General features: G+C 34.5%; 1 protein-coding gene across 1 annotated transcript in view; it reads right to left on the bottom strand.

Moving 5' to 3' along the window:
- Positions 1-15711: 15711 nt before the first annotated feature.
- Positions 15712-27306, bottom strand: part of LOC132034151 (protein PIR) — a 38141-nt gene continuing 26546 nt past the window's right edge. The window contains exons 24-30 of the mRNA XM_059424420.1: positions 25045-25188; positions 24733-24820; positions 23913-24043; positions 22068-22275; positions 19436-19608; positions 18457-18663; positions 15712-16677 (exon numbers count right to left, since the gene is read on the bottom strand). Coding sequence (XP_059280403.1) covers positions 16483-16677; positions 18457-18663; positions 19436-19608; positions 22068-22275; positions 23913-24043; positions 24733-24820; positions 25045-25188 — 1146 coding nt within the window. The 3' untranslated portion in view covers positions 15712-16482. The remainder of the gene's footprint in view (positions 16678-18456; positions 18664-19435; positions 19609-22067; positions 22276-23912; positions 24044-24732; positions 24821-25044; positions 25189-27306) is intronic.

Here is a 27306-nt window from a genome sequence, read left to right as displayed (position 1 = left end):
TATATATATATATATATATATATATATATATATATATATATATATATATATATATATATATATATATATATAACTCCGTCCATCCCAATTTACGTGTTGTAGCTTGACTGGGCACGGAGTGTAAGAAATAAAGGTAGATTTTTTAATCTTGTGGTCTAAAAAATCAAAGATATTTGTGTGGTTATAAATCATCTCGTTAAGCGTAAAAGGTAAAGTTTAAAATTAAATTGTTGTCAAATAAGAAAATGTGTCATTCTTTTACTGACTAAAAAAGAAAGTGTGTCATATAAATTGGGACAGAGGGAGTATACAACTATTGTCTCGATCGAACGAAGTTTTTCAAAATTGAAATTGATGAAATCTTATCTAAGATAAAAATGTCTCAAGAGAGCTTGAATGGATTAGCTATATTATCAATTGAAAATGAATTGTTAGAACAAATCGATTATAGAACAGTAATTAATGACTTCGCATCTAAAAAAGTTAGAAAATAGACTTTAAATAAAATATATATGACAATCTTTCCTTTAAAAAAAATTAAGATCTCTCTAAAGTTTGACTTTAGATCGCAAATGTTGTTGAGAAGGATATCATGTTTCATAATCTTTTTTTTTTTTCGCGGATTGCCCTTCATTTGGGGTGGTCTTTAATTTTTACCCTTAAAATTGGTGGTCTTTAAGTTTTCACCAGCCTAATACCAGAGGTTGTGGGTTCAAATCCCACCGGTAAAAAAAAAAAAAAAAAAAGCGAAATTATGTCTTACGCAAATTCGGCCTTAAGGCAAAAATTTGCAAATTCGGCCTTTAAGGCCCCAACGAATGACAATCCTACAAATTCACAAATTCTGCCTGAAGGGCAAAAGTTAAAGACCACTATTTTGAGGGACAATAATTAAATATCACCCCAGCTAAGGACAATCCTACAAATTGTCCTTTCATAATTGGTCCCCTATTTAACAAAGACTAATATTCTAAACAATGTGGACAGGTTTTCTTTTCCTTCTTTTGTTGTAGTTGTGGACGTTGAGAATGTTGGTGGTTGGTGTATCTTTCTAATTTACCCCTCTAATTTTTGCACCCAAAAAAGAAAAAAAGTTTGACCCTCTAATTTCACAAAAGAAAATGTGTTTTTAGATACTCTCCAAGTCCCGTAGGCAAAAGAAAATCCCTGCTAAAGATCAAAGAATGAAAATACAACGGAGTAATCTTGAGTGTTTAAAATGAGATTTACGATTATTTTCTAAGGTTAATATTAAAATGACTGAAATTCTTATAGTCATTTCAGTAATTTTGAACTCTTTACCTCAAGGTATTAGGACATTTCAATTTTTTATATTTTTTTAAAAGTTACCAATTGTAAATTAAATTTCGAAGTAGGACTAAAAAAAAAACTTATTGTAGATTACTCAGATAAAGTTGTAGCTGGATATTTTTTTAATTTGATTTTTTTTTTTGGATGGCGGAGGAGACTCAATTATCATAGAAAGTGGGTCAAGTATAGAGTTAGGTGAAATGTAATAAATTTGTGCAAACACAACGCGTGCATGTGTCTCACATTTATTGTGCTCTCTCTTATTATTATAAAAAAATAATTTTTTTCTAAAAATAATGGAAATCACAGTTCTTCATGCCTATTCTTCAAAAATTATATATCTAAGTAAATGTTACTGGAAAGGAGGTAGTGAAACTAGTAATGATTCAGTTCATGGGATGATTGATTAATGATAAGAGAACACTACAACAGGGGTGGAGCTACAGCGTTGGAAGGGTGTTAGATGAACACCCTTCGCCGGAAAATTATATCGGATATATAGGTCAAATATCGTTTCTATCGGATAAGTACTATATCCTGAATAGCCTTGACACATCCAACAGTGATAGCTCAGCGTTCAAGGGTGGTCAGGTCTCTATAGACGCGGGTTCGAACTTGGGTTGCTACCAATTTTTTGTACTTGTTTTTTTCCTAAGCAAAATTGAACAAATAATGGAGCTTTTCAGTTTTCACTAACTCTCGTAGAAAATTCTTGTTAAGGCATATTGTCTCCTATAAAATATCTTGTCAACGTCTTCTTGTGTTATTATTGCAAGAATGCAATAAGAGAAATATTTATTGCTATCTAAATAAGGAAAAAGAAAATCCTGCTTCAATTTATATGATACTTTTTACTTTTCAAAATTCATAATTTTGAAAATTTTCATCAACATTTTTAAATGTAGCTTTTAATCATATTGACATAAGAAGAATTGCAATTTATAGTATTTTCATATAATTTTTAGATATTTAAATTTTAACTTTAGAATATTGAGTTGATTTAATTCAATTTAACTTCAAAAATTAGCAACTTGAATCTCGAGAACCAAAACGTGTCACATAAATTGAAACGGAAGGAGTATTAATTAATAGGAAAAACTAGGCACAATACGTAGACGCTTTTTTCATTATTCGTAGATCTTTTAGTGAGAATTACATAGTGTCTTAGCTATGTTTTGCATTTTTTTTGTTTGGATTATTATATTGCGTCTTGTAATTATTATTTTTCTAATTAGAATACCTCTTAATACGTTTGAAGTTTAGATAGAGAAATATCTTATGTACCCAAAAAAAAAATCAGTCTTATAATTAAAATTCTCTACGATAAATAATGAAACTTTAGGTGATTTTGTAGTGCCTAATGTAAAAAAGAGATATTTAGTACTATTTTTAATGAGTCTAATATAAAAATATTTCAAGATATAAATCTTCTCGAGTAGGATTCAATAATATATTTGGATTATGCTTTCACCAGAAGAATTTGTTTTTTTGTCTTTTACGTATAGTTTTAGTTTATACAATTGTTAGTATTATAATAAGTGCTTTTATGACTTAGCTAAATATTATGTAGCTTGACTTAAATTTTTCGCACCAAATCATCGATTTTTTTTTTTTTTTTTTTGTATTTACCTCTTCAAAGTTTGAACACCCTTCGCTAAAATCCTGGCCCCGCTACTGCACTACAACCAAGCTAGTGCAGATCTAATCAGAACATAGTATACAGAAGTTTTGAACTGAAAAACTAAACTTCAGGATATAGTGTCACTGAATCTTAAACTGAAAAAATTGAACTTAATTAATTAAGGACACTAAAGCTGAAAAACCTTAAGTTTGAATAATTGAAACTGAACTTAAAGACACAGAGTCCTGAAATTTTCAACAGCAAAGAAACTTAAAACACAAAATCTTGAGATTTCGAACTGAAAAAGCTGAACTTCGTTCTCCTAAAGTTTCGGGAAGCGAAGAAGAAGCACGTCTGCCCTTTTTTAAGTAATGACTAAATACTGTAGTAAATAATTTGCAAGTGCTAGATAAAACTTAAATAATGGTCCTAAAAGTGGAGTCCGGAGCCTAAATGGCACAAAATTGGATCAAAATTGCCAAAAGGGGTTGTTGAAATTTTTTATAGACCAAAGGGGGTTAATCGTGCAACCCTACACGATTTACCCCCTTCTTTTTTAACTCCCCTTCCGTCAACTTTAAAAAAAAAAAAAAAAAACGGTTAAAGGGGCAAATCATGTGCCAAAATTTCATTTTGCAAATCGTGTACATGCACACAATTTGCACCTTTACCTTTTTTTTTTCTTCCTTGATTTGCCCTTATATTTTTTTTCCTACTACTCATATATCATGTGTTTCTTTTTTCCTAATGTTAACTTATTTTTTATATTTCATTTGTTGTCACATTTGATTCAAAAATATTTTAACTCAAATAAAGTCATAAAATAATTAAAAATTTATGAAATAATATGTAAAAATACAAAATACAAAAAAAAAGTTTAATAAACATCACACATTATCTGAATAAAACGTCACACATATAGGTGATGAGGCATATTGGCCACCTTCTACGAATATGTTGTCTTAATTGTGTAACGTTTTATTCAGATAATGTGTACTTTTTTAAGTATTTTGTATTTTGTATTTTTACATATTTTTTCATAAATTTTTAATTATTGTATGACTTTTTTGAGTTAAAATATTTTTGAATCAAATGTGACAACAAATGAAAAATAAAAATAAGTTAATAAAAAAAAAGAAAACATGATATATGAGTAGTAGGGAAAAAAAAAGTTAGAAGGGCAAATCAAGTAAGAAAAAAAAAAAAAGTTAAAGGGGCAAATCGTGTGCATGATGTACACGATTTATGCTATGAACTTGTCTTATTTTTTACTTAGTTTTATAGAGCTTTGTTTGGAACCTCTCTCCCTTTACTTTTCTTTTCTTTCTTTCTTTTGCAATTTCTTTCTTTCATTTGCAAATCGTGTACATGCACACGATTTGCCTTTTTTTTTTCCTTACTTGATTTGCCCTTCTAACTTTTTTTTTTCCTGCTACTCATGTATCATGTGTATCTTTTTTCCTAATGTTAACTTATTTTTTATTTTTCATTTGTTGTCACATTTGATTCAAAAATATTTTAACTCAAATAAAGTCATACAATAATTAAAAATTTATGAAATAATATGTAAAAATACAAAATACAAAAAAAAAAAAGTTTAATAAACATCACACATCATCTGAATAAAACGTCACACAATTAAGACAACATATTCGTAGAAAATTACATAAGGAAATACCAACATACAACTTAGGAAAACATAATAACGAAAAAAAAACAACAATTATTGGTTTCGCAAGGGGCAACGATTCTTGTTGTGACCCGTTTCCTTGCACGTACTACACTTCCTAGCCATGCGAGCAGGAGCTATATCCATTTCATTCCTCCTTCTTGTTGTACTCCGCGCTCCTGAAATTTACTCGTATTCAGTGTTTGCAATTAAACTGAATGGAGAAGGTGGCCAATATGCCTCATCACCTATATGTGTGACGTTTTATTTAGATAATGTGTGATGTTTATTAAACTTTTTTTTTTGTATTTTGTATTTTTACATATTATTTCATAAATTTTTAATTATTGTATGATTTTATTTGAGTTAAAATATTTTTGAATCAAATGTGACAACAAATGAAAAATAAAAAATAAGTTAACATTAGGAAAAAAAAAAACACATGATATATGAGTAGTAGGGAAAAAAAAAGCTAGAAGGGCAAATCAAGTAAGAAAAAAAAAAAAAAAAGGGGCAAAATGTACACGATTTGCAAAATGAAATTTTGGCAAATCGTGTACATGCACACGATTTGCACCTTTAACTTTTTTTTTTTTTTTTTTTTAAATTGACGGAAGGAACAGAGTTAAAAAGGAAGGGGGTAAATCCTGTAAGGCTACACGATTAACCCCTTTTTGTCTATAAAAATTTCACAACTCCTTTGGCAATTTTGATCCAATTTTGTGTCATTTAGGCTCCGGACCCCCTAAAAGTGGCTACCTGGTGAATTATACTATCATTAGTACTGATCAAACTAATAGTCTGATTGGCCACACTTCCAAGTTTCAATAATTTACAATGTAGCATAAGAAATTACATCCACGTAGCCATATTTTTAAAATTACATCCGCATAGCCACTTTTTCAGGGTATACAATAATATACAGAAATATACAACTTTAAACACCTACTAAAGACAAATTTTTCTATTTAAAAAGTGCATTTTGTCAAGCGTTTTTTTTTTTTTTTAAAATATAAAAGCTTCTAGAGAGTAGTAATTTGTGTTAAACTAATCAAATTTGAAAAACAGTTTTGCCAAAATCATGCGCGTCAGTGTTTACACTAAAGTATGAGTAATAATATAATTAAGTGATATCGGAAGTGTGAATGTGTGTTAGTTAACTAATTCGTTGTAACAACCCAACCTCTATTTACATCTCATTACGTGTCTCGAGACTTTTAAATAAGTTGAAAATTAGTTCTGGGATGATTTTTTGGTTGGTACATGAGAGGCTTGGCTGAGTTTAAGAACTTCTAAAGCACTTTGAAAATTTCAAAAAAAGGCAAGACTTGCGCTCTTGTGCATCCACGCTGGGCAGGGTATGCACTAGGCATATTTCGCGTCAGTGGCGGAGTCAGAATTTTAGCGAAGAGTGTTCAAACTTCGAAGAGGTAAATACAAAAAAAAAAAAAAAAAAAAATTAAAAAAAATCGATGATTTGGTGTGAAAAATTTAAGTCAAGCTACATAATATTTAGCTAAGTCATAAAAGCACTTATTATAATACTAACAATTGTATAAATTAAAACTATACGTAAAAGACGAAAAAAGAAATTCTTCTGGTGAAAGCATAATCCAAATATATTATTGAATCCTACTCGAGAAGATTTATATCTTGAAATATTTTTATATTAGACTCATTAAATACAAAACTAAATATCTCTTTTTTACATTAGGCACTACAAAATCACCTAAAGTTTCATTATTTATTGTAGAGAATTTTAATTATAAGACTAATTTTTTTGGTACTTAGGATATTTCTCTATCTAAACTTCAAATGTATTAAGAGGTATTTTAATTAGAAAAATAATAATTACAAGACGCAATATAATAATCCAAAAAAAAAAAAAAAATTTAGCTAATGCACTATGTAATTCTCACCAAAAGATCTATGAATAATGAAAAAAGCGTCTACGTTTTGTGCCTAGTTTTTCCTATTAATTAATACTCCTTCCGTTTCAATTTACGTGACACGTTTTGGTTCTCGAGATTCAAGTTGACTAATTTTTGAAGTTAAATTGAATTAAATCAACTCAATATTCTAAAGTTAAAATTTAAATATCTAAAAATTATATGAAAATACTATAAATTGCAATTCTTCTCATGTCAATATGATTAAAAAATACATTTGAAAATGTTGATGAAAGTTTTCAAAGTTATGAATTTCGAAAAGTAAAAAGTATCATATAAATTGAAGCAGAATTTTCTTTTTCCTTATTTAGATAGCAATAAAATATTTATCTTATTGCATTCTTGCAATAATAACACAAGAAGACGTTGACAAGATATTTTATAGGAGACAATATGCCTTTACAAGAATTTTCTACAAGAGTTAGTGAAAACTGAAAAACTCCATTATTTGTTCAATTTTGCTTAGGAAAAAAACAAGTATAAAAAGTTAGTAGCCGCCCAGGTTCGAACCCGCACGTCTATGGAGACTTGACGACCCTTGAACGCTGAGCTATCACTGTTGAATGTGTCAAGACTATTCAGGAATTAGTACTTATCCGATAGAACGATATTTGACCTATATATCCCATAGAATTTTTCAGCGAAAGGTATTCATCTGAACACCCTTCCAAGGCTGTAGCTCCGCCCCTGCTTCGCACGGCATCTTTATAGACTTGTCTTGTATGCCAAACGATTTATGGCACTGGGGTTAAATAGCATATATAGGTGTTTCAGCCAAAATTAATTTATCTCTCATAAGACTTGCACATTTCTTGAGAGCAAAGGACGACCCAATGCCCTAGCTTTTTTGGTACAAGTTATAATAAGTTGCTTCTACTTTAACTGACTCTCTTTTGTATAGGCTTTGGCCCCTTTTTTGTATAGATTGCTTTAACAATCTTAGGCCTCATTTGTTTGCACTTATTAGAGGTCTGAATCTGAATGGTTCAGACCTTAAGTCATTGAGTGCATTTGTTTGCATTAAGATCTAAGCACTTATTGAGTCTTAATAGGTCTTAATCATTTAAATCTTAAACCAAGTCTTAATATCATTAAGAGGTATTTTTGTATGAGTTTTTTTTTTTTTTTTACCACCAGCTCCAACCCCACCCCACCCCACCCCACCCCACCACCCACCCTCCACTCCAACCTCACCCCTCCACCTCAACCACACCCACCCTCCACTCAACCCACCCTACCCCCACCCACCCTTCACTCCAACCCCCACTCCCCACCACCCCCACCCGACCAACCCCAATCCCACCCCACACCACCCACCCCCGCCTCCCACCATCCACACCACCCCCACTACCTCCCACCCCTCACCCCAACCACCCACCCACCCACCCCTCCACCTCCACTCACCACCCACCACGACTATGAATCATCTCCACCATTACTAGTGAACATAAATGTTTCATTTTTTATCAAATAATATTTATTTTATTGTATTTATTTTCTGATATTTAGTTATTTTTTATTTAAATTGTATATTTATTATGTTTAAATAAATACATTATGCATATTCAGATGTTGAAAAACAAACAGTTTTAATCATTCAGTGTTCGGACCTAGAGACAACATCTTAATCATTCAGATGTGCATTCAGATTCAGACGTCTTAATCTTAATGAAAACAAATGAGGCCTTAGTAGGCGTTTGGACATGCGATTTTATCTCATGATTTCATATCCCAAATCATTCAAAAAGGCATAATTTGAAATTTCAAATCATGATTTCAAATTTTCTAAATGTAAAAGTTGACCCATAAATTTATATTTTGTAAAAAAAGATCCATAGGTTGGTAGATATATTTACCAATCAAGTTTACCAACCATTTATATCAAAAATTAAAAGATCTACAAATTAGTAGTATATTTATAACGAAGTTACTCTTACCAAGCATGTTGGAGGATTATATTAAAGAGTAGTTACATTACAACTCATATTCAATTTTCAATTTTATTGAACTAAAATTTGATAGATTGATGTTGTATTTTTTAGAAAGGACTTCTAGTAGCGTATTAATTTTGTTATGAACTATGACATTGTATAAGAATTGAAAAAGTTTTGATGGTTTTCACAACTTGTGGGGTTTTTATGTCCATAAGAAATTACAACTTCAGAAATCCAAATTGCATGTCCAAACATGATTTCATCTCCTGAATTCAAGTCATGTCCAAACAGCTCCTTATTGTGTTGTATTCCAGAGGCTATAGGATATACCCTCTTCTAGCTGTTTTGTGCATCAATTGATGTATACAACATCCCAGGACCTCATCCTGGTTTTAACCTTAAAAAAGAGTCTCGTGGTAGTTTCTAGTTATTTCAATTGAATTAGTAGGCGTTTGGACATGCGGCTTGAAATCATGATTTGAAATCATGAGATGAAACCAGCGTTTGGACATGCATTTCATTTAATGATTTCAAACCATGGTTTGAAACCCCAAATCATCCAAAAAGGCATAATTTGGGGTTTGAAACCATGGTTTCAAAAATTTTAAATATAAAATTTGACCCATAAGTTTATATTTTATAAAAAAAGATCCATAAGTTGGTAAATATTTTTAACAATTACTCCCGCCAACCATTTACCAACCTCATTAACTTCCACCAACCTTTATTTATATCTACCATGTGGGAGGATTATACTAAAGAGTAGTTACATTACTATTCATGTTAAATTTTCATTTTATTGAACTAAAGTTTGATCAATTGATGTTGTATTTTTTAGAAAGGCCTTCTAGTAGCGTATTAATTTTGTTATAAACTATGACTTGCTTATTTGGTAAGATTGTATAAGAATTAGGAATGTTTTGATAGTTTTCACAATTTATGGGTTTTTATGTCTATAAGAAAAAATACAACTTAAAATATCCAAATTACATGTCCAAACATGATTTCAAACCATGTCCAAACGGCTCCTTAATATGGATTAGAATATTAAAACACCGAATTCCGATAGATTAACCTAAGAAATTTCTCTAGAACGGCCACTAGTTGGGTTTTGGATTTAAAGTGACGAAAGAGGTAAACGTCCTACTACTAAATTGCTATGAGAGACTTAGGATAATTATATTAGAGGTTTTAACGGCTTATATTCATGAATTAAACGCTAAAACATGAATTTAAAGATTCAAAGTCCTTGGAGTTTTCAACTCAAATATTCGATTTGAAAAGAAAAATGATATCAAAATTCAATTTTGTAGTGTTTTGGAATTCTCTCTTCGAGGAGAATCCGTTGATGGTCTTGATCTGAAACATCGTCTTTTTCACTAAAGTTGACCTTTTTGGTCAACTTTTGACTTTTACATTGTCTTGACCTATAATTTGGGGGGTGTTCATCCAAGGATATATAGTTGATAATTTTAAACCCAATTTAGGCGTAGTTTGAGTGGAGTCAGAGACTCGGGGGTGTAGTTTTGAGTTATTGTAAAGCTTGGTTAATTGCGAATCCAAGGTAAGTCATGAGATCATTGTTTACTCCGGATTACGAGTAACAATTAAATTTGTAAGTGGTGAATAGGATATGTGGATGAACTTAATCTTTTGATAAATATGGAATCTAAATGAATATGTATATGATTATATTTATATATATGTGAATGTATAGTAAATACGCGGATGGTATGTGCTAAATAATGATAATGAGACAGATTGAAAGTGCCAAACAATATGTAAGATTGGCTCGGTTATGGATGAACACCATAAATTCGGACCAAAATGCTTGAAGAGAATTTCTAATATTTCAAATAGTTACAATGTTTTGATATGAGGAAAAAACTAACCTCAAAAGGTGTAACGACCCATTTGGTCGTTTAGCACTTTTAGGCCTAATATTCCTAAAACACCCTTTTCGTGGTCTAATCTTCTTTGTCTATAGTCTGCCGATAACGGGTGATTCGGTTATTTAATTGACGAGTTTTAGTCACTCATTTGACATTCGAGGACGAATGTTCTAAAGGAGGGAGAATGTTAGACCCCGTATTTTTATACGTCGAGTTATTCGCGAAAGAATCAACGTGAGATAGAAACTTCGGATTTTAATTTCTAAACTAGAACTAATCGGTTATAAATTTTTCTTAGTACAAGAATGTTGTTGGAAATTAGGAACTACTTAATTGTGGTGTTAAGTTAAAATTAGTGGCAACAATGAGCCAATATGAACATTAACATGCCATGTCCAAAAGATGACTCAAAGTCATCTTAAATAAGACTATTATGGGAGACATACAAATATACATTTAAATGTGACTCATCCACTACACTTTCATTATATCAGGACAAATAAATTGGAAGAAATATACATGTATATTCGCCAAGGAAGCTATAGAAATTTGGAGGAGGAAAAGGTTAGTCATGCAATTGAATATTGAAGATGCATTACTTTATAAAAGATACATTATTTTAGGAAGACATAACATGGTGGAGGGATCATTTCACATTAAATATGGATCATTCATCTTGGAATGATTACAAGGGACAAAGGGTAGTGTGTGAATCATTCACCACATGATATTGTCTTGTAAACAATTGAAAAAGAAAGAAGAAAGGAAACAAAGATGAAAAATACGACCAACACACTTAGCCGAAAGTTGAAGAGAAAAAAATTAGAAAATTTTAAGTGTAAAGTTAATGGAATGAATCATGCCATAAGTGGAGCATGTGACCAACTTGTAGGCATCAAAGTTGAACCAAATAATGACTAAGACATCAGCCATCCATGATTCATTTCAACTACACAACACAAAGAAAGAAAACCTAAGTCTAGAGAGAGAAAGCTCTCGGCCACATTGGGCGATTTTGAGCTCTTTGAGTCTTGATCCAAAAATTATTTTTCAAGGTGTTTCAACCCTTTAGAAGATCCCTATAAATGTGAAGATAGTTATTGAGCAACAAGAACAAGTATTGGTTCATTTCACAAACTCTAGCCAAGTTGAGAAGTCAAGTTGTCAAGGTAAGTTCTAACTTTCTTTTCATGTATTAAGGGTGATGTAGATGTGTGAATATAAGTTGTATGCATGAAATAAGGTGTGTTGATGTTGGAACATGATAATAACCATGAGGTTATAGGTGTTGATTTTGAAGTATGATTGTAACTTGATGAATATGAAACGCATGCATAAAATCATGAACATTGGTGTTGGAATGTTGTGGCCGTGGGGACTGCTTTTTGGTGGTATTGATGGATTGATTTTTCTTTGGTACTTATGGTTGTTACTATCATAGATCTCAAGGTAAAAGAATTGAAAAATTGGGAGGTTAAAGGTGAAGTTGTGTTAGTATGAAAATAAAGTGAATCTATGATTTTATGGAGTGATGTTGAAGCATGTTGAAACCATGTGGACATTTTGTGAGGAAGTTAGTGAACTATTTTTACTTGATATTTTGATTGTTATTATCATGAAATTTATGATGGAAATGAAGGTGTTTAATGATTGGAGTTGAAACTAAAGTCATTTGTGAGTTGTTATAAGGATTATAGAAATGACGATATAGCGTAGTTGCGTATGAATTGATGTTGTACTTGTCGTGTGGATAGCTGGTCATAACTTACTGAAATTATATGAAAAGAAGACATGAAATGATGTATAAAAAATCGCATGTGGTTGGCTTAGTATGTTCGTAAACGTTTGCAAGAATTCCGAACATTGTTATGTTGTTGTTAGGGATACGTTTTGGATGTGTTGTTGGTTAGGGACTGTTTTGGACTTGTGTTTTCATTAAGTTGGAAAGAATAATTATAAGTTAAGAGTATACATCATATTGTATGTTGGATGGCTGTTATAAGTTGACTACGTAAAACGTTAAGGCTACAAACTAATAAAAGTAACTTGAGAATGTCGAAGCCGTATGTGAATCGTTATTGCATGTTATGAATGTGGGCTGTTTAGAATATTGTGTGGGCTGTCGGATTGGTATTGAACCTACAATTATTGATGTTGTATCGGTAGTATGTGGTTGGTTTAGATACAAGAGAAAACATCGCCTAAACATCTAGAAAGGAGTTACTAACGTTAGAATACGTTTGAATCTCCTCGTAGCTTAACCATAGTTGTTGGCGTCTTAATATAGGTTGAAGTATTATTGGGTAGCGTACACATATTGTGTGACGAATAAGCACTAAAGACCTTGTCCGATCGGAAGCACTTCGGAAGGAAAAAGCTTTGGCGTGAAAGTTCGTGACACTGTTCGGCATTGAGGTAGGTTACGGTTTACTTTATGTCTAGACTCGGTTAGCGAAACGTATGTAAATAGTAGTGATTGACGGGGAAAGCATGATAGGCCTTCGGGCATGGTGTGGAGGTAAATTCCATCTAGGTTGGTATTGCACTTTGTTATGTGGGCTTGTCGCCATTATTGTGATACATATGTGGGCTCGTCGCCATTATTACGATATTGTTATGTAGCCGTCATTGTATTGTGATTTCATGTATTTGATATAATTCTCTCTCTCTTGTTATCCTTGGTCATATGGAAGAGGAAGGTTATTACCGAGAATTGAATATTGGTGCAATTCCTAGTATGAATCTATGGAACCTATGATTGCGGTGATTATTGAGGTTGATTCCATCGAGGCATGCATCCATATTCTATGTGCTATGTGATGTAATTATCACCTAGTTGTATCTTTATCACATACTAGCTCCCTCACCTTATGAAAGGGAAGGGTAATATTGATGATTGAGGTAGTGGGCAATAATATGACTTGTACTTGTTTATTGCATATTGGTGATATAGTTGGTGATATCATGCGTGACATGCTTTCATATTACTCTTATGTTGTTATAATGGTGAGGAGAGTGATTGAGAGACTCGAGGTTTTTGCCGGAGATTGAGAGTGACGGAAGGGCTGCGGGGTTTTACCACGGAGATTGAGGTGACGGAGGGACTCAGGGTTTTAGGAGATTGAGAGTGATTGATAGCCTCGAGGGTTTCGCCGGAGGAAACACGAGTGGTACATGGACTTCGCGGGTCCCCATGGGTCACTGACTGAGGCATTGCCATAGCATGTGTGTACGGGAGTGGAGTGTGAGGTGATGCATTTGCATAACATTTACATAGCACGACATTGCATTGCATAGCACTCCGTTTGAATGGTCATTCATGTCATTGCATGGCACATTCTCGATTGATTCTTGATTTGTGAATTCTTGAGTTGTTGTTTGTGAGTATTTATTTTAAAGGCCGGATGGAATCGAGGTTTATAGAATTCTCCCTAGGCTTATAATGCGAGATATTGAGATCCACTTTGTGACTATCGTTAATGCAAGACTTTCTCATGTGCTAGATGTGTTGTGTTTGATTACTTATCTGCTTACTTGTTAGTTACTTCTTGTTTATATGCGTGAACTAACCATTGTCGGCCTATGATACCTGAGCCTTGTGTTGTGCTCATACTCTTCTTGCTACACTCATGCAGGTGTAGAGTTATTCATTGATGTTCGGAGTCTCGCGACTTGGTTTCGAGGCATTCGTCGAAGACGTTTGGGTGAGCTATTTGACCCCGAGTCTCTCCTTAGATTTACATTTGTTCTCTATCCTTAAACGAAGTCGTATCCGGTTTAATTACGTTATCTATTCAAATTGTAAACTTCTTAGAAGCTCTTGTATGAGTCTAGACCGATTTTGGAAATTTCTTATAATAAAGTATTTATTCATGTTGTATCAAATTAAGGTAGTTATACGAAGGGTTCGCCACCGGGGAGGGTTAGTGTGGGTGCCCGCACGATCCATGATTTGGGTCGTGACAAAAGGAAAGAGGGTGGGTGGGTGGGGGGGGGGGGGGGGGCGATATTACCCCCCCCCCTATTTATAGGTTTTTCTATGTGCCCTTAGTACACTACCAAATAAAACCTTTCTGAATAAACCCTAAAAAGGAACCTCATTCTTGGACAAGTTGGAACGGAACATTCAAACATCATGCAGCCTCAAGAAGAATATTGAAGTTGAAAATGGAAGACCCATGAGAAACCATAATGTCTTTTTCGAAACAAATGATTACTTTGTCAATCTAGAAGAGACATGTAAACTAACACAATTACACAAATTCCATAAAGGAAATAAAAAATGAGGATGTTCTGAAAAGCTTTATCAGTCAGTGCCCTCTAAAAGGTAATGTCAAAAGCGCATATTTTAATTCTAGACATATTATTACGTGAACTTCAATGTATCATCAGAAGTAGACCAATAGTATTAATTACTTCAAACGCTTCCTCAACATTGTTGGATACATAATGCAATAACTACCATGGGGACTTTGTCCCTGAAATTATCATGGCACTTATATCAGTGGGACATTTATCAAAGATTGTTAGGTCAGTGGGACAGGCTGTAGCCCTAGACCAAGCTACATATTTACTACCCCTCCATCCCAATTTATGTGATAATTTTCACTTTTCGAGAGTTAATTTGACTAAACTTTGAAGCTAAATTAGACTAGATTAACTCAATATTTTAATATTAAAATTTCTATATTTGAAAACTACATGAAAAGGTTTATAAGTTGCAACTTTTCTCATAGCAATTTGAAGAAAAAATACATCTTAAAATATTCGTCAAAGTTCATGCAGTTTGAATTTCTATAAGCGAAAAGTATCACATAAATTAAGACGAAGAGAGTGCTATCTTCCTTGTTTCCTAATCTGACACTTATTCTGAGCCAAATTAGTTTGAATAAAACGACACTTATTTTCAACCGAAGATAATATAGTTTAGTGCTAACAATACAGGTGAAGACTCGTGGTAGGTCTTTTCTTTACAGCTTTTTTGGCCTCCACTTACAGTAATTCTTGAGTGAAAATTTATTACTACAGAAGTGGACATCCACTAGGAATGGAAATAATTATAACTGACCCATGTCCCCTTGGAGACTGGTTTTGACTACATAACGATACCTTTTTATCCACAAGGTTTGGTAGTTACATTTTCAGCAAAGAAATTTAACTGGATGAATTCCTGTTCAAAACGTTCTGGTCATTAGAATTATACATAGAAAAAATTTCCAGTTGGAATTTTTTTTGTCAGAAAATATATAAAATTTGTTATAAAACAATATCGATCCAAGTCTAGCATAGTTGATTCTTGACTAGACGTTAGAAAACTACAAAAACAAGTTAAGGCTTGTACCTATAAATGAAATGCTTCCTTAAATCATGGAAAAGGTATCATAAAGCATTTGTTGTTACTTGTTTGTACAGTCCAGCTTTAGCCAGCTCGTCTTCTCAACTAAAAAGCTGTTTTACCCTCAATAATTAAACTGTCTGAGAAAAAGAAAGAAAGCGTGATATATTATGGTCGGTAAAACAGTGCACTCTCACAATGACAGATTACGTTGCGAAGAACAAATGAAGTAAAAAAAAATATATATATATTTGGTCAACAACTCGTAGAAAATGATGAAGGTCAAGAAGGGGTTCTCTTTCCCCATGAATTCAAACCAAACATCATTCATGCATCCAAGCTCTTGCAAAATTCACTGGTATTTTTGTGCTATTTTCTCGACATTGAAATACGATTTTTTTTATTGGCTTATCAAATTATCCATCGAGCCGTGGAAAGCATCAGTGACAGTAACCGCTGAAAGAGAAGCAAGGGCCAGATTAACGAATCTGGCCGTCATTAGCATACTCTGCTCTTTCTCCATTATCTGTTATTTGGATCATTAGATGAAGTTCAGTCCTTGTTTGAATTGGCAGTATCTACCGTTCTGCTAGCTCAGCATCTATTTTGATGTACTCGTTTTAGTTAATTTTACAATGTAGATATCTACACCATCACTGAACAAGTGGTATCTTCATTGTCAGAGCAATAAGTACATCAATAAACATATATTACATACACATAACATGGGTCGTACATGCTACCTCCTGCAATGAAAATAGAAGCAAGATCTCAGGCACCTTTCTGTGGCAATGTTTCAAAAGCGGACACAGTGTTCTCAAATTTTATCCGATGCAACGGTGCACCACTTTGTTTGATGGCACAAGCTTGTTTATCTTCCAATGGGCAGCGCGCTTTCAACATTGAAAACACGTGATTGTTTAGCCTCCTTGCTTTCTTCATAGCTTCCAGCAAACCTTCAATTCCCTTCAGATAGAAAGTAATTATAGATGTAAAATATATTATATTCGACTTATCAAATTGAGTGAGTGATAAAAGAGAATTGAAGAGGATGTGAAATGGCTATCAATGGTCCAACACTTGCAAGCAAAACTAATCATACTTCCCTGCTTTCTTTTTTTGAGTGGGGATGGGGGAGGGGTGGGGGGTTGATCTCAAGTCGTTTAGGAAATATCAATGGTGAATAGTGAATCAAGCCTATAGAACAAGGACAAAACAAAAGAACTTCTTGCTAGTCAAACCCATATCAAGTCCCAGAGGGCTTCATGCTATGCTCCTGCGAGATTTTGGTTTGTATTATGAGATTCTTCAACAGTACGGTTCAGGCTGGGGTTATACTTATGACTCCAGATTGTTCTCGGACCGGAGGGGGCTTTGGGGATCAAATTGAACTTGGAATTGAAATCTAATTATAGATTTGAACTCGTGAAGTTATAGGGTAACTTGGAAACATAATCAATTTTGAATTTTGACCCAGGGGCTCTGGTTTGACTTTTTAGTTGACTTTGACTTTGATTTGGTCAAATATTATAATATGGATATTACTAGACTCATTTAACCATATAGAATATTCTTTTGAATGATCGAGCTCGTGTGATCGATTCGAGGCTAAGAAAGGCGGTTCAAGAGGGCTAGGGTCGTTTCAGCCTGAGGTGAGTTTAAGGTTTTGACCTCAATGAGAATTTTTTTCTCAAATTGACTAGTATGCGATATACTACGTATATGGAGGTAGCGTATAAGCGAGGTGAAGAGCACATATGCAGATATCAGGGATACATGTTGGGTATGATGATATACCATGCCTATTTTCAATGTTTTAGTTGCTGCATGACTACTTGAGCATCTTTTCATGCTAGATATAATGTGATAGGGCATCTTAACCATGCTGGGGTAACATTATGAGCTATGCACATGTAGATTTTGCATATTGAATTTCACACATAGATGTGGTTGAGACACATGAGTTTTCCGTGCGGATTATGACACGTGAGTTGCCCGTGTGGCGAGTGGATATGGATCTGTCTCTCTACAGCCATTGTACTTTCCTGGGCACCCCAAGCAGTGTGCGCAGATGTGTTGGGAGCACCAATTATGGGTAAGAGTGGGGTTTTTATCATGTGCATTTGATTCTGACTCATGATGTATGCATATTATATATATGCTACACTTCAGCATACAGATTATGCTGTATCTGTGCATTTTATTACATGATGATTATGTTGTTTATCTGTTAAGATCACATGATACTCTGTACAAGTTATTAAGTAAGTATTTCGAACCAACCCTCGCCACTACTTTGTTGGGGACGGCCAATGATACTTATTTCGTACACGTGATTTATTGTGCTCATGCTACATGAGCTGCATGTTTTGTGCAGGTACTGATCCTGTACTAGTGGAGTACGCGGCCAGCCTTAGGAGCTGTTTGGAGACTATCATGATGAGTTGTTGCTACACAGCGCCTTGGCGTTTCCTTCCCTTTATTGCTTTGCTAATGTTTCCTTTTCTCGAACAATATTGTATTTTGAGAACAATTATATTTACTCGTTTAGACGCTCATGACCTGTATCGCCATTTCGTGGGGGTTGTTTATGTTATTTCCACACATTTGACTTTATAACTTCGCTTTGGTTAAATATGCCATCATGAAGAGGAGAACGTGTAGTAGTTTTAATTCTTACAGATGCAGTTCCACATGTCCAAAATAGCTCAAAACATTATTATTTGGTTAATTTGAAAATCATACCTGGAGGAAATTAGGATTCTTCTGGGTTGGCGATACTGCTACAGACTCCACCTCAGCAACATTGAGGAGTTGATGGGAAAAATCAAACAATTCAAAATGCAATTGTTGGCCGAGCAGGTAGATTATTGTACATCCACCCCAGGCAACTGAATCGCCCAACATTTCGTAAGTGTTGGATTGTAGCTGAACAGATTCCTCCAGGTATTCCTATCATTGACAAGAAAATCAGATTACCAAAGATAATTCCACTATCTTTGACTACTACCATCAGATAACTAAACAAGGTTACAAAACATAAGAACACATTTCTTCTAACACTACTCTTAACACTAAACACTTAGGGGTCGTTTGGTTCGGAGACAAGTAATGCAGAGATTATTTCTAGTTGAATGTTTGGTTTAATATATTACATATTAGTATACAGCGTACAACTTAAAATTACTTCTTAAAGACAACAAAAAAATTCTTACTATTATGAGGGTTGGCTTGATCAATTTGACATCCCTGTATTCTTATTCCACCTTCTATTCCGCATAAAATAATACATAGATTCCAACATAACTCATGCAGGTATTACTTATGATGACAAGGAAAAAAGCAACAAAACATGGGATAAACAATGCTGAAGTTTTTAATACAATATTTTATGCAGGCATCCTTCATACCAAACAGCCCCTTAACTCTCTAATAGACGGAAATAGGAAAAGGTAAAACAAAAGGGACAGAGGTATTATTTTTCCAATCAGAAAAAGGTACAGGTACTAAGTTGCAGGGATTCCACATATACCATGACAGTCCAGCTGATATTTCTTGCTGATGAATTAATCAGGTAAATTTGTGACTAGAGACCAACATGACATATGCACAACAAATTTGCTATATTGAAGACATCGTTAGTGTTCAAAACCAATGAAATGGCAGTTAAAAGTGCAATGAACTTTTATAAAATAACTGAAGCAAATGAACTATTTTATCGTACTATTTGGAGTCCGCTGAAAATCCGGTAGAAGTCCTTTGAAGTAGTAATATCAATAAATCCCGTCTTTGGGGCTGCACTCCATTTACTGCAGTATTTATCTAATGCAGCACTCGTAAAAGCAAGGGCATATTCCAACACACTTCCAGTGTTAATATTGGCCTTGTACAACAAATCTGAAACCAAATAGGAAATGGAAATGCTTAAAGTTAAATGATACAAGACTAAACCTGAAGAATTTGAGAAAGAAGAGAAGGCTTCTTTAAATTTCTATATTTTTACATCCCACGAGGAGCGGTATTTATACAATGAATCCTATAACTAATTAAGAAAAAAAAAATCAATTACAATAAAGAAAATATCTGTTCTCCTATAATTATGCTAGAAAATAAAGGCTGCTCGAATCATGCTAGTCAATAAACACAAACAACACTCCCCCAAATCACTTAATGTTCTCTAGACATTCTGCTCCAAACCTGTGCATTTACTTGGTGGTTTATGTTGATATACTCATCACTGATAATGATTAAGATGGTATCTCAAAATTGATGCATGTTTTTTAGCATTTCCAAACTAAGGATCTGGGTAGATTAAGTTTCCTGGAATTGAGATTGCTCAGTCCAAAATCAGGTATCATCATCTCACAACGTGAGTGAGACCTAGACATTCTCACAGAAGCAAAAATGACAGATGGTAAAACCAAACACACTCCTAAGGAACCAAATACTAAGTTCTATCAGGTTAGGCAAGTGCCTTAATGATCCTGCAATCTGTAGGCTATTGATAACTCGGAACTACCTCATAGTGACTCGACCTGACATAGCATTTTCGGTGAGTGTTGTAGGTCAATTTATGGACTCTTCATCTGATAGACATTGGAATGCACTTGTCTGTATTCTTCGATATATTATAGAGCTCCAAGGAATGGATTAAGCAGACTGTTGGATACACAGATGTAGATTGGGTCGTATCACCCTCAGATAGACGTTATACAATTGGATATTGTGTTTTGGTTGGAGGTAATTTGATATGTAGGAAGAGAAAGAAACAAAATGTGGTTGCTCAATTAGTGCAGAGGCATAATATCAAACAATGGTTGTGGCAGCTTACGAACTAGTTTGGATCTAATTGATCAATGAATTGAAGTTTACAGAAATCAGTCAGATGGAAGTGGTGTGGGATGATCAAGCTGCTTGCATATTGCATCAAATTCGGTCTCTCATGACAACAAACGCGCAGAGATCGACTTCATCAGAGAAAATATTCTCACGAGATATTGTCACAAGACATGAAGTCAAATGATCAATTTACAGATATTTTCACCAAATACCTTATTAGTCCCCGAATTGGTTGCCTTTATAGTAAGCTTGAGACATACGACTTGTGTGCACCAGCTTAAAGGGCAGTGTTGAGCATATTGTGCATATATGGTACAATGAGATGGTCACACACTTCAACAGCCAACCCAGTCAATGGTCTCCATGACAATATCATTTCCATCTGCAATATTCTAGGAAATCCATAGTTACATGTTGCCAAATCCCGTTAGTGACACATAAAGGCTGGACAAAGTTGGGATATGGCACATTCTCTGTCTTGCGTTGCTGATATGCCATACTATTCCCTCACTATGTTTTTCATCCTATCCTGGTGATACAAAGAAAACTATCCTAAACCTCTGTTATATTGCTTGGATGAACCCCAAGAGATGAAGAGTGGATTACATTAACTCTTTGCCGCATCCTTAGTCCACCCTTACTCCCTATCCATATCTTATCATGGTACTACGATAGCATTTAAAGAGTATTATGTCCCCTTCCTTATCTCTGTCATGATTGTCGATGACCTCATTCACCTAATAAGGTTGTAGAGCAGTGATGGCAGTGCTTTAGCACTGTCCTTCAATTTTATTTGACAAAGCATCATCTGCCAGATCGCTGGTCCCTTTTCTATATTGAACTTTATAGCTCAAAACTAACAAGTCAAACAATTGTACTGTAAAACACTTTTAATCCTCCGCTCCTTGTGAAACTTGAGTGCATCATAAACTTCCACTCATTAAATTCAGTAGAAAATTGAAAGTGACAAAAGCTACAATACAAGGGGAGTATATCTGTTTAATATTTTACCTAGAGACGCTTATTAGCCGCGAGAATCAATCCAGTTTTCTGCTTTCATCTTAAAAGCTAATGGCTTCATGACTAGTGAAACATGGCAATGAAAATGATACCAAAATACTGATAAAGACGGGGTATGGCAATTTTGGAGTATCTTTCCTGGTTCAATTATCTAATAAGCAAGTTTCCATTGTCTCCCAATTGTCTAATAAGCCTTTCAAAAAGTCGCAAATATTCTCGGACATAATATTAAAATAGAGAAACATGGTCAGTGGGTATTCATATATATAGACGATCCCAACTTGTTAGAGACTGAGGCATCGTTGTTTGTTGATTCTCAAACATCTATGTACTAGGGCTTTCCTGTGCATTAAATTAAATTCCTCTTCTTCAAGGGACACTGTAAGCATCACTTTCTATGATATCAGACTTCAGATGCCATAACAAGTTGTTTAACATGTCTGAAATCAGTATATTGACGAGCTCATTAAAAGGCTGGATATTGAACGGGTACATACCAGCAGCTTCTGCTTGTCTTGATATAGTGTGAAATGATGTTGGATTTGTGCAGTTAGGATTGGACATGGTTGCAGTAGTTGCAGATTTAAACAGAGTGACCATAGGGCTATCTCCCCCTTCTTGAGAGTGCAATATTTGCCCGTCAGCACCAGGAATCAAGCCCAACCAAGGAGCAGTTTGCATAAAATGGCGGGTATCCACTTCTCTCTGTTACATGCATAATACACTAGATACTAAAGATTCATCTTTGTTGAATATTACGTCACTATCATAATAGTAAATACAATCAATGTTTATGCAAAATAAGGTAATAACTGAAAAGAACCTTAAGATCATTGTAATTCAATGGTCCAAGATCAATTTACTTAATTACTCAGAAGGAAATAAATAAAGACACGATGTCAAAAAAAAAAATTAAAAAGGGTAATAACAGGAAACAGATATTTAGGCATTCATTTGCGTCATCCATTTCCTTTTGCAGGAAACCTCCTTTAGGACACATAGGCCGAGATCAGATATTAGAGAAACTTTTGCCTTCAGGAGATTGCAAGCACAAACTCTGCGACAACTCTATACTTTATGCAAGCAATAAACTCTTATCCAGGTGAGCAGCAGGATCAGAAACAATAGAGTAATATGGAGATTCACTTCGGAGGAGCAAACTTTGTGGAAAGAAGTCATTAGCGAGAAATTTAGATCAGAGGGTTTTTATACTACTAAGACAATGACTATCACAGATGGGGTGGGTGTATAGGGGAAACAATAGAGGGTTATGGCAAAAGTTTTTGAGCAACATTGCGTTCAAAGTAGGAGATGGAAGGAAAATAGTTTTTTGGAATAATAATTTGAGAGGGCATGCTCCTTTTGAAAGAGCAATTTCCAGATCTTTATACACTCACAGGTGTTTGGTATGGAGGAAAACATTTTCTGGAAGATGATTCCAATTTTCCGTTGTTTGGTAGGTCAAAATGTTTTGGAACACATTTTCTTTAAGAAAACAAGTTCCTTAAAAATCAGGAAAATGACCTCCCTAGTGAGAGTAAGGAAAACAAGTTCCATAAGTGACATTCTACCTACTGTCTCCTCCCCACCCCTAACACCCCATCACACCCAATTCCCACCCCAGCCTACCACTTCCTCGCCACCTCTTCCCTAGTGTTTGCCTAGATGATATATATAAATGCTCTTGGGATAAATTTTCTGCTAACTCACCAAACACTTACCAAACACCTGAAAATAAGTAAGATAATCACTTATTTTATAGGAAAACATTTTCCGCCATACCAAACACACCCTTAGTTTGTTTGCCAAGTCCAATTTGGCTTCTGTTAGAATGAATGAGGATAGGAATTTTAACTTCCAGAGGCACTTAAATGACTGCGCGTTGGACAGATTTGCTGAGTTTCATTAATGGTCCTTGAACCTTTTCCGGAGTGCATGGCTAGCTAATAATTTAAAGTTTTAAAATAGAGAATCTGATTTCAGAAGAACCTCTAAACTTGTTGCGCTTAGTCGTGATTTTTTTTTTTTTTTTAAGTTTTCCTTAATCTTCTTTAATTTTCATATTTTTTGTGTTAAAATTAACTAATTATTTTATTTATTTTTGGCCTCAAGGGCCAGGCTCATGAGGCTGGAGGCTAGCCTCAGGTGTAAAATGGGCTGAAATTCCTAGCCCAACCTCATGAGCCAAGCCCATTTTGACGGCTATAATCATTTCACATGCCAGACTGAATTTTGTTTGAAGAGTGTCAGACCAATACGTGCAGTCGGTGCTTCCATCAATCAATATTGTAATCTGTCATTTCTCCCTGTAATGTTTAGAGTTAGAAGCTCAAGAAACTTACCAGTACAATATCAAGAAGCCCCATCCAGTACAATACGCTACCAATCTCCTTGATTCCACAAAGGACTTCAGCTTTGAGTTCAGATTTTGAATGCCAGCAGCTAAGATGCTCCTTGGCAAGCCTCAAACAGCCTAAGCATCCGAAAAACAGTCACATAACCTTTAGATCTTGAACAACAATAACCACTTAACAAGGGGGAAAGCAGAGATCACAATATGATATTATTATTTTTTTGGGTAAATTTAATTATTAATTAATGTGATTGGAATTGTCTCGCATATCTTATGCATACAAAAAAGGTAGAAAATTCCACACAACATGATTCTCCACAAGACAGCATTTCTATTAAGTTATTTTATACTTCCCCCATTATTCGATTCATTCATCCGATAATCGAGTTCGAAGGACAGTGATTACGGGTTAACCCAAAACTCCAGGATAGTACGCAAATAGTCTCACACAGAGAGATGGCACCTTGACTGAAGAAATGTAAGGCGTGGGACGTTGCTCCACTAGCACTTGTGTGGACCATATGAATAGAGAGAAATAGGAGAGTTTTGATGAAGTAGAGAAGGATTTTGTACACTTGAGGAATAGCGTCTTATGCCTTATTTCCTTTTGGGGCACCAACGAGGATCCCGTAGGTAGAGAAGATCGGGTGTTGTTCGTCAAAAACCATATCACTTTATAATGTCTTTTGCTTTTTGGTATACTTCTTGTATACCTGTGCTTTTGGCCCGTTGTTAATAAAACATATTACTTGATTAAACAAAAGATTCCTTTGGAGGTCACACTTTGCTACACAAGGTGACAAACTAACCTGATATACCACCATCAAATGGAAGTAACCCTATAGACTTTGGCAAAGCTTCTTGCAGTCCAGTAATCATTGGTTCAACGGTAGTTATCTGGACGAGAATTTGAAATGCATTAGAATTTGAAACAGAGTGTAATGGTGATCTGCCACAAATTGCAGACAGATGAATTCTAAATACATTGTCATTTATATGATCCCAAAGTCAGCAGGATGATTATCAAATAAAGAAAAAATCACGATAGTGATTATGGTACTGAAATAATATTGCAGGACAGCTTCGGCAGAGACACTAGTAATTGTCAAAAATCTGTTTACCTTGTTCGATATATTATCCAAAAGGGCTCGGATAAGCCAAGGAAGTGACCTAGATCCCAAGAGCTTGACTAGGGAAAACATGTGAGGCACGCCAAAAAACCCACAGTACAATCGAGCAAAGTTCTGGTAAGCAGAATTCAGATCCTACAGCAAGAACAATAAACAAAGGATTAATTATCCTATAAAATAATCCATATATCATGGAAAGTAATTTTATCTAGTCTATTCAAGATACACTGAAAATATAATTATCTCCAAATTAAATACAAATATGACCAAAAAGTTATTTGCATAGCCCATATGAGAATAAACTTAAAGAGGAAAAAAGTTGAGGGTAACGAAGCAGACAATACCACAAGATCTTTTCATAAATCAATATTCATAGAAGATACAATGTCATTGAAACAATAACATACGGATGGTCACAAACTTTTAAGAAAATAAGAGACGGGAGGAGAGTTAACTTTTGGGGGCACAAGTGGCATAGGGACAACACTTTGAAAGATGATTTCCCAACATGTACTGAGTATCATGCCAAAGGAGCTGACAGTTCAACAAATCCGGAGGATAAAAGGTGGTGAGGTGTTCTGGGACCTGAGGTTCAGGAGAATTTCCATGAGTGGTAGGTAATAGATTTCCAAAGACTATTAGATTTACTTCACAAACAATGCACATCTTTAGATAGCCTTGATGTTTGGAGTTGGGGTTTGGGGAATTACAGAGCTTTTTCTGTCAAGTCTTTCTATGAAAAGCTTTGATCAGGGAGGAGTTTACCTTTCCACATGGCTCAATTTGGATTTCGAGGGTTCTCTTGGGTTGCAGCTAGAGGGGAGATTTTGACGGCCAAGAATATTAGGATTTAGGAAGCAGTAAGTCGTTTGTGTTAGTTCATATTTTATTGCAAAGAAGCGGGTGAAAATATCAATCATCTCCTTCTATGTTGACGTTTTGCCTTGACTTTATGGTGGGAAATACTTAATTGGCTTGGCATGTCATGGGTGATGTCAAGCACGGTAAAGGAGTTGATGTTCAACTGGAGTCATGGTAGAAGGAGGAAAAAGCGCAGGGCTTGGAGAATTTCTTCACTAGCACTTATGTGGGTATTTGGAGAGCTTTTGAACGGGTAGAGATGAAATTTGTGAATTTGAAGAGTAGCCTCTTATCCCTTATCTATTTTTGGTGCACCCATGATATTCCTTGTTGTGTAGAAGATTGGTTGTCTTTCCCTAGAAAACCTTTTTTTTTTTTTTTTTGTGTGTGTAGGTTTTCTAATTTTTGGTATAATACTTCCCTACAGGCGAGTGTGGAGCAAGAATTAATGAAATTTATTTACCTTACCAAAAAACCAGAGAGAGTGGCAGCAGATTACAGGCTCTCCGAAACTCGAGGTACTTCAAATTTCATATTTATCGCTACACTGGCATACAAGTCTCGAACTAGACTAAAAAGATTCCTTACAAATACAATCTCAAAAAAAATAAAAAATAAAATACAGAACTAAATGTAAGTGTAATTGCAAAAGCTAAACCTTAGTACAACTAGTTGGTATGTTTTATATAGATCATTTGCTGCTATTGTATTCTGTCTCTAGTTAGTTCAAGTGATTCAGAGAGATTATAGGTTTCGAGAAACTTCATACTATGTAATTTTAGATATAACTCATCTCCTTTTAGCACATTCACTTATCACAATGTCACACCTATTACCGAGGCACGTGGAGGTCTAACTAGGATGTGGTTAAACTATCACGGTTGACCTCTTATTTTTCTCTATGTGTTCTACTTGCAACCACATTTGATCATTTTAAGCTCATTTTCTCAAATTGCATTAATAAGATTGAGATATCATTTCTTCAGCTCAAGAGTAACATTCATAATATACGGCCGAGAATACAATGAACAACTGCAGGAAAAGAATAAGAGAATAGTTGCAAGTGATGAAACTTAGTAGGCGTTTGGCCATAGATACCAAAAACAAATTCACTTTTTTTGGAATTTTTGAAGTTGGAGTTGGAGTTGCAGTTGGAGTTGTGTTTGGCCATAGTTTTTGAAATTGTAGTTTTTGGTGAAATGTAGCTGTAAAAAAGTGAAAAAAGTCAAAAAATTTTGAAAAACAAGTTTATTGAGTTTTTGGTATTCCGGAATACAACTTCAAGTTGTATTCGGAATATTTATGGCCAAACGCCCAAAAGTGAAAAAAGTGAAAAAAATTCCGGAAAAAAGTGAACAATTTTTATGGCCAAACGGCACCTTAGTAAGACAT

Source organism: Lycium ferocissimum, chromosome 10, assembly GCF_029784015.1.
Source record: "Lycium ferocissimum isolate CSIRO_LF1 chromosome 10, AGI_CSIRO_Lferr_CH_V1, whole genome shotgun sequence".
Lineage (NCBI taxonomy): Eukaryota > Viridiplantae > Streptophyta > Magnoliopsida > Solanales > Solanaceae > Lycium > Lycium ferocissimum.
The sequence above is the reverse complement of the archived record's forward strand: the minus strand, read 5'-3'. Positions and strand labels throughout refer to the sequence as shown.